Genomic DNA, 9,059 nt, shown 5'->3' with positions numbered 1-9,059 from the left:
TAGGGAAGCTACCTCGAGCACACTGGACAAAAGTCTTCATGCTAGCAATGACTGACTACTTTTCCAAATGGATAGAGCGGACTCGTGCACGGGCAAGTCAAAGAAAAGGATGTCATATCATTTATCAAAAGGAATATCATATGTAGATATGGAATACCTTCAGAAATAGTCTGTGATAATGGTACACAATTTGTGGGAAAAAGAAACGACTAACTTCATTGTGCACAATGGAACATCAATCTAGTCACATCTACACCGGGCTACCCTAAAGCCAACGGCCAAGCGAATCAAGCAACAAAGTAGTAATCGGTTGCTGAAGAAAAAGGCCGAAAAGAAGAAAAGGAAGATGGGCGGAAGAGCTCCCCTAGTCCTATGGGGGCCGACAGACCACACCCAAAACAGACGGCCGGACACCATATTCCCTGGTCTATGGTGCGAAAGATAATACCAAGAGAAATTCATGTGCCAACTACCGGAAGCGCCTAAACACAATAGAAGAGAACAGGCCCTATTACGGGATAATCTACTCTTAACGAAGAACTAAGGGATGCGGCCAAAGTCGGGATAGCCGCCTACCAACAGCGATCGCGGGTTACAACAAAAATGTCAACATCAGAGTATTCAAAGAAGGAGACCTGGTACTAAGGAAAGTTTTCCCCAACACCAGAGAAAAGAACGCAGGCAAACTAGCCCCTACATGGGAAGGCCCATACTTAATTGATTCAATAGTGGGACAAGGAGCTTACAGGCTACAAACTTTGGAAGGAGAAATGATCCCCAGATCTTGGAACATTTCCCACTTAAAGCTATTTCACATCTAAGAAGCAGGTAAAACTACACACCCTATATACATGACAATAGAACTTCCTGCTATGTGCTAAGTTGCTTGCCTGTTATTTTTAATTTCACCTAAAACTTTATTTCAAATCCTGAAAACTTGTTTTACGCCTTCTTTTCACTTATTATATGTTACACTTTAGGCTTAAACAAATGTTCAGGATTGAGGGCCACTCCACCCAACCTGAACAGCATTTCTAAAAATGCTCTAATTTGGCACCTGCCTGCCTGACCCGAAAATTAAACTGAGCTCAGTACATAAAAAGACAAGTACAAAGGTGGAATAGACCATAGTACTTGTCAAAAAAGCCCTCCTGACAGGCTGAGGGCCATAAGCCCTCCTGACCGGCAACCACCCTCATTCTTAAAAGCCCTCCGACGGGATAAAGCCACCATTTCCCATAAACACAGGAATGAGGGCCATAAGCCCTCCTGACAGGCATTACTCTAACAAAAAATATCACATGAACGTACAGGTACAAATTCCAGTCAAACACAGCAAGAAAATCAAGAGAAGAAAGGATATATATATTAAAACCTACCCAGGAATACACCCTTCCCAGGCAGAAAGAACACACCATTTATCCAGGCAAAGCCAACAAAAACCAAAACAAATCCTAAATTATTTGTTCAGGGAACATCCCCCCTGAATAGGCCAAAACAACACAAAATCCCACAAACAGAAAATCAAACTAGCCCACCTTGGACACGGTAGCAGAGCCAATCCCCTCATCAGCAGCCTCCTCTTCTTCATCTCCATCCCCTTCAGCATCACTATTTTTTCCTTTGGATGGAGGTGAGTCCACCTCCTCGTCAGCATGCAACTTACAAAGCTCAGGATATGTGGTATTGAGATCAGCCAATTCTTGATCAGGATCCCAAAAAGGCCTGACTTCAGCAGGCTCCTTCATAGCATCCACACGACCCTTACCAAAGAAATACAATGCAGCATCTTTGTACCTGGCCTGGACCTCATCCCTCTCTACAGCCAATTCTTCATTTACCTTTAATTGCTCCTGCATAGCCTGCTTTTCAGCCTTCAATTCCTCCTGGGCAATATCAAACTTAGCCTGAAGAGCTTTCAGGGCATCCTGAGCAGATTTCAGCTTAGAAGACTCCACCAGCAACCGAGCCTTCCCTGCCTCATTATCCTCCTTCAAAGAATGATTCTCAGCCTTGGACACCTCCAACTCAGCTTTAAACTTATCAGCATCCTTTTTCAAGATTTGTACCTCCCAATCCAAGGCATTTTTTAGACCATGGACTGATTCCAGTTGACAGGCGCTCCTCAGCACATCATTAACATTCTAAAACAAAAGAAAAATACCCATCTAAGCCACAAAAAAGAAAACACACACAAAAACCCACAACAAACAAAGACAGAAAATATATACCTCCTGAAGCATGGTAACCAGGTTGGCAGCATAATCCCTGGAACGATACATAGCAGCCAAAGCACGAGCAGAAGCTTCCTCTGCCTGGTACTTGAAATAGGGATCATCAACCACAAAAGCCTGAGCCTGAATTTGATCCTTAGCAAACTGGACCTCATCCATACGAGCCCTGACCCCCCTGACCTCATGAACTCCTCCTAAAAACTCTTCCACTCTCTTCCTCTTCTCAGGACGATCACTTTCATCCACAATCTTTTCAGGCGACACCAACTGAGTCCCCTGCACAGGTTCCTGAATTTGAACAGCACTATCACTTCCCGTTGCCTCATTGCTCTTTGACTTTTCCCCTGTAATTTGAGAAACCCCTGCCTTCACCAGAGACAGACCAAAGCTGGCAATCCTGGCAGAAGCCCTGGTGGCTGCACGACGAGTATCTAAAATCAGCAATATAAGCATGAATCCAATACAGGAAACAGAATGACAAAACAAGCAAAAGAACTTACTTCCTGACGAAGATGCCCCTGGAACCTTAGTGCTCTTCACAGGCTTATACGTGTTCAACTTAGCCTTCTTAAAACGAGGCATGGAAGCTTGCCCCAGACAGGCAGGCCAAGCCCTCTCCTCTTCAGGCAACGCCATAAACGCTGCTATCCGGCCAGCCGACCCCTCAGCATCAGCATCATTCACCCAATCATTTACTAAAAGAAAACCCGGGCAAAGTAAGTAAACTCTCCAAAAAATATTATTACCAAACCAATAATAATGCAGGAAAGAAAGATTACCTCCTTCAACAGCTGGGTAATTGAGATAGTCCAGGTCAGGGGCAATTGAATCGGCCTTGATAAACATATAAGTTTGAGCCCGACCTTTATCATCCCCCTGAATCAAAATTGGTGATCGGTGAGCCATCTTTGACCGACTCGAAAATTAAACCTCCCGATGGGAATGACTCTTCGGGTGATAGACATTCTTAAAATCATCCAGGGTAATAACCAATTTATGCTTAGAACATAAATGCTCAATAGAATGGACAATCTTCCAAACCATTGGCATGAGTTGAAACGGAGGAACCCTAATAGCCCTAATCACCTCAGTCATAAAAGGAGAAAGGGGAAGTTGACCACCACCCCTGAACGCCCACTCAAAAATACAGAACCAACCCGGGCTACTCCAATTAGCCCTGACAGGACCATTCTCAGGAATCCAAACCTCAGCCCCATGAGGAATAAGGCCCCTGCCCTTTATATAATGCTCAAAAGCAGGTTTCAGTTGATTAGCCTCATGAAAAGAAACCGCCAAAGCCTTATTAGGAGAATATTCAACCCCTTATAAGACATAGACAGAATCTCTGGAGGAGCAACAACCTCCACCACATCATCCTCGGGGATGATATCGGGACCCCCTCAACTTCAATGAAAAACCATTTCAACTTCAACAGAACTTTTTCGGCCTCGGCGGAGCTTTTGAAGTTTCTTGTCTTTCTCCCGCCACCAGCCATATATTATTTTTTCTGGAAGATGAATTTTTCAAAAAGAGAATTTTTAGAAAGGGAAAGAAGAAATTTGGAGATTGAGATATGGAAACAATCACGGCAAAGGAAGGGTATTTATAACCGCAAATCCTAAACGGCTAGAAAAGCAAGTGGTAGAGACTAATCATGACTCTCCTAGGGTTTTGTGAACCTACCCTATTAATGACAAATAACCGTTACAAGAAGTTGAATCAAACACCAATTCTGAATCCGATAGAAAAGTCCCTGCACAAATCACTTGCCTGGCCCAAATTTTTATCTCCTCATTCCTGGCCAGACCCAATAAAGGAATAAGCAGATAAGGGGCAATTGTTGGGCCCTAAATTATCCTGCCTGACCTGATATAGGCCAGGCAACAGCCAAGGACAACTTCCAGACAAAAGAAATCTAAAACCAGGCATTGCTTCAACACGAACAGGCACCAAGCAGGAGTTGATAAAAGACAGGCGAAAGATAACCAGCAGCCTGAAAAGGAAAAGCACCAGGCCACTACAGGCGACAAACAGGCAACTGATATATGTTCCCTACAAAAAAGGAAGACCAATTCCAGAAAGCTATGATATAGGAAGCAGTCAAAACAACGGCTAATAAAGAGGCAACCACCTCCGGGTAAATAGGGCACATTCCCTATTTACCAGGAAACCCTAAACGGCATGAGGAGAAGGAGGAGATCAGCTATAAATAGGAAAGAAAAGAAGATTAGGAGGATCATCAGATATACACTCACTTTGACACATATTCTTTGTATTCTTAAGCTATATATTCGCCTGTCACGCCTGATATAACAATACTCTGTCAGGCTATCTAAAATCATAGTAACAATCACTCCTGGCTTGGTGCCCGTGGTTTTTTCCCTTATTCCCAGGGTTTTTCCACGTATAAATATCTTTGTGTCATTGTTTATTAGTTCGTTTTACACTTAATTATACCAATCAGGCGAGTTATTCGAGTTAGATCACCCTACATATAAATCCCTGGCAGGACGCTCTAGATCAGTAAAAAGCCTGCCAAAACACTCTCCACTTTCCATTCTTCTTAGGCACCACCACTACATTAGACAACCATTCTGGGTATTTTACTTCTCTTATCTTCTTCGCTGCCAGCAGGCTGTCGACTTCCTGGTTGATTACCTTATTTCTCTCTACTGCGAACTTTCTCCTTCTCTGCTGGATGGGTTTACACTTTGGGTCTACGCTAAGCTTGTGTGTTATGACGGATGGATCTATTCCTATCATATCATCGTGTGACCATGCAAAGCAATCCATGTTATCTTGCAAGAACTTGACTAGCTGCTGTCGTAAGCTTCCTGTACATCCTGCTCCAATGAGCACGTTTCTTTCTGGGTGCAGCTTATCCAGGTTGATCTGATCCAGCTCTTCTGTTGGGGGTTCGATGTATTCGTCCTGGATAGGCTGCTTCTGTAATTGCTATGCGGGAGGGCTGGCAGCGCACTTGAGCGCCCTTTTATAGCAGCTTCTAGCTTCCTCCTGATCTCCTCTTATCGTTTCTACTCCCCATGGTGTGGGGAATTTTATGCACTGGTGGTATGTTGAGGGTACCGCCTTCATTTGGTGCAACCATGGTCTTCCCAAGATGACGTTATAAGTAGAGGGGCCATCTATAACCAGGTACCTGACTTGCTTGTTGACTCCCCCCACATAGGTTGGGATGATTATCTCACCTAGTGAGCTGGCTGTTTCTCCACTGAAGCCTACTAGCGGAATAGTCTTCTTCTGTAAATCCTTCTCGCTGAATCCCATGTTCTCTATAGTTTTCAGCATGATTAGATTGACCGAGCTTCCTGTATCTACCAAGACCTTTCTAACTGTGCAATTGGCCATTGATAAGGTAATAATTAGTGCATCATGGTGTTCTCGCTCATCGTATGTATCTCCTTCATCAAAGCTGACCGCTGGCAGGTCACTGTGAGAAATCCTGCACGAATTGGCTGGCCTATCTCCTTTGGTCTCTGTAGCATGTCTCTTGGCTGCTGAATATGTCAATCCGCTCAGGTCTGAGCCGCCTGTTATCACGTTTATAATTTTGGTGCATGTGGGTGGGTCCGCCGGCTTGGCGGAGCCTACCTTATCCTGCTGCTTGCCCCCACGTGGTAATAGGTGGCTCAGCTTTCCCTGTTCGTACAGGCGCTTGATCTCTCTTCTCAATGTATAGAAATCCTCAGTATTGTGCCCAATATCACGGTGAAATTCACACTTTTTCTTGCTATCCTTTCTCCAAGCTTGCTCTCCTACTGGTGGGTTAGGCCACCTGACTCCATCTCCCATCTCTCTAAGTGCCTTCAAGATTCCTCCGATACCTGTAGTGAACCCATATTCTCGCCGGGGTGGGGAGTAGGCGATTTTCCTCGATTCGTGACTCCCCTCCCATATGGTCTGTATCTCTCGTCCTTCTTGCTGGTGGTTTGCTTTCTTCCTGATTTCTCCACGGCTGAAGTGCTAGAAATACTCGGTGCGCTCTGCAAGCTGGCTCTGGCTAGGATATCTTCTTCCAACCTGATTGCGACAGCTGCCTTCTCCTGTACTGCTTCGAAACTATGGCATGGATGCATGGTTAACTGCTTGTATAGGTCAGAGTCGTGGTGGAGGTCTCTTCGAAGGCTTCTACTCACTGTTGAAACATCACACTCTCGAATCGCTACCTTCTCATTGTTGAACCTAGTATTATATTCTCCAATGCTCTCTCCCCGCCCCCGGACGATTCTCGTATAAGTCTCCTGCGTGCTTCGTGGCTTTTCTTTTTGCGGCGAATCTGTTGAGTAAATGCGTTCACCAATTCAAAAATGTAGATATCGACCTATTGGGCAGGCTTACAAACCATCGAAGTGCTGGTCCCGTTAAGGTGGACCCGAACCCTTTGCACATGCAAGCCTCCTTGACTTGCCCTATAGTCATTCCGTCATCATTTTCTCGCTTGTATTGGTGACATGATCAAAGGGATCTGTTTGTCTTGCGTCGAAGAGAGCATGTTTGGATTTGTGAATCCCTTTGGCATGGCTGTGATGGATATGGTGTCCACGAATGGTGAGTCGGCATAACCGTCTGAGCTACTTTCTCGAGTGGGGTGGTAGCCACGGAACCACCGCTCGGCATCTCCTTTAGCTCAATCTTCTTTGGTTAGTTATATTGGTGAGTCCTGGGTCCGCTTTGTCATTTGTCTCGCATATTTCCTCCCGATCCTGGTTGGAAGGTTCGATAAGTTCCGGCGGCCGGGGGTTGTGGTAACGATTGTCCCTGCTTTGCCGGTTTACTTGCTTTGGTTTGACTCGGATCTGCTACGGTGTCGATCGATTCTGCGGGGCTGGCGACGGGGAGGCCACTGTTTGTATCCTACTACGCAGCTAGTGGGTCGCCACTATATCTGTGTGAGGTATCCTAACCCTCATGGGGTTATTCTTCCATCTGACGGTATCGTAGCTAAATCCAATCTTGTAATTATTTCAGTACCAGATCGGTACGCTTTGCTGATGCTCCTTGTGTCGGATCTACCAAGGAGATCTCCTTCACCCGTCCTGTTCATTTGGAGTGTTGGACTGCTGCTTTAGGAGATCGATTTGTGCCCAGAGCTCTCTGTCTCTCCTTCTTACCTCCGCGTCTGCTCTCCTTTGGTCTTCTCTCATGTTTTCCATAGCTTTCTGAAGATTTTCTACGCCGGCGAGCAGGATTTGCGTGGGACTGGGCGGCGAAGTGCCGCCTGAGCTCGATGTTCCTTTGTCTGATCTGGTCTGAGCTGAGACAACAGGGGTCTTAGGAGGTAAAGAGGCTTTTGTTGTCGGTATGACTCTTGAGGTATGTCCGGGAGCCTGCGTGGCCACTGTTGACGTTGGATTTTGAGTGGATGGTGGTGGTGGCGATGGATGCCTGCTCCCTGACATGGCTTCAGATGCTTGCTTATCCATTGTATATCTGGAATATCAACGATTGACGACCACAATGCCCCACGGTGGGCGCCAAACTGTTTAGGTAATTTTACCCAAATTGATTAGTTAGGGTCAATGCAGTCTATATTCTTTGGTTTGAATGTATGTTGGTTCGTACGTTGATGAGTAAATAAAGTGCGTAATGTAAATTGACACGTAAGATTTTGGTGACGCGGAAAACCCAATGTGGGAACAACCGCGGGAGGGACGGTACCCTGCCAAGTATTGCCTTATATGAATAGGAGGATGATTACAATAGTAGCGTAATGCAAATCTTGCTGGCGCTAGGTGTCGGGCCTGCAAGATTCCAGGTGAACGTATATATGAAGATGATATGCCGGGGAATTTTTATGTCTTGAATATGATGTTGAATGAGCGTATGAATGAGTGAATGAATGTCCCTCTTGATTTCCTTCCTTTGCTATTTATAGGGTAAGAACCCTAGATTTACTCTACCTCGAATATGGAAAGGGAATATTATTTCCATAAGGACTTCTTTCCAAACCCGGACTCCCTTACCAATTCTCCCCGATCTCCCTAACTTCTCCCTAACTTCTCCCTAACACTCCTTTCCTTAACGCGGGCACCTTCTATGACGGGCTCTTGATCCTTCTCAAGCCCATCTCCCCTTTTCTTGACCGCAGGCTCCTTTCCTTCTCACCGCTTCTTTCATAATCTTTATTTTATCAAATGGGCCCTCCTTATTATGCTATTTTTAGCCCAAACAGCTGCCAATTGTTGTTCTGGGGTGAGTTCTGCCATTTTTATATGTGAGTATTAAATGAAAAAAATGATGAAAGAAATTTTTTGATTAATGAACTAGATGCCCCACGGTGGGCGCCAATTGTTTTAACAGAAATCCCTCTGAAAGGATCCGGCCTGAAGATTTAGTAGTGTAGGTATCTAGTTCTAATATTTAAGAAAAGTGTAGAGTGACGAATGGAATAAATTGTATAAGAGCAATAACGTTTATGTTCCCTGGATAGGTTGAATAATAATAAAAGAAGGTAAGATCAAATGTGTAGTCAGAATAACAAGCTAATTGTATATGTTTTTTATATATTTCTCTGTGTGTTTTACAAATGTTCTTCCACTCTATTTATACTCTTTCTATTCTAACGTTACAATTAATTTTACGCTCCTCTTGACTGTTGGAACCGTCTCCTGATTAATAGGGCACATTTTCTATTAATCCGATTGACCTATTCTAACTCAACAACTTCTCCTTTTTCTCTTCTTGCACGTTGTAGTTTATGGAAATTGCACGTTCATGTGGTTGGACTTGGTCTTCCGTAAGAATAGGGCATGTGCATAATTGTCTTGCTGATCTGCTGATCAACCATCCTGCTGGAGAGCTCCA

General features: G+C 44.7%; 1 protein-coding gene across 1 annotated transcript; it reads right to left on the bottom strand.

Annotated features, from left to right (window-relative positions):
• Nucleotides 1-1,488: 1,488 nt before the first annotated feature.
• LOC141658639 (uncharacterized) lies at nucleotides 1,489-2,847 on the bottom strand. The gene is made up of 2 exons (XM_074465543.1): nucleotides 2,232-2,847; nucleotides 1,489-2,144 (listed from the first exon to the last, which is right to left on the bottom strand). Exons 1-2 carry the CDS (start codon nucleotides 2,814-2,816, stop codon nucleotides 1,530-1,532), a joined length of 1,200 nt encoding a protein of 399 aa, XP_074321644.1. The 5' UTR covers nucleotides 2,817-2,847; the 3' UTR covers nucleotides 1,489-1,529.
• Nucleotides 2,848-9,059: the final 6,212 nt, after the last annotated feature.

This window comes from Silene latifolia, chromosome 6, assembly GCF_048544455.1.
Source record: "Silene latifolia isolate original U9 population chromosome 6, ASM4854445v1, whole genome shotgun sequence".
Classification (NCBI taxonomy): domain Eukaryota; kingdom Viridiplantae; phylum Streptophyta; class Magnoliopsida; order Caryophyllales; family Caryophyllaceae; genus Silene; species Silene latifolia.
This window is presented reverse-complemented; position numbering and strand designations above follow the sequence as displayed.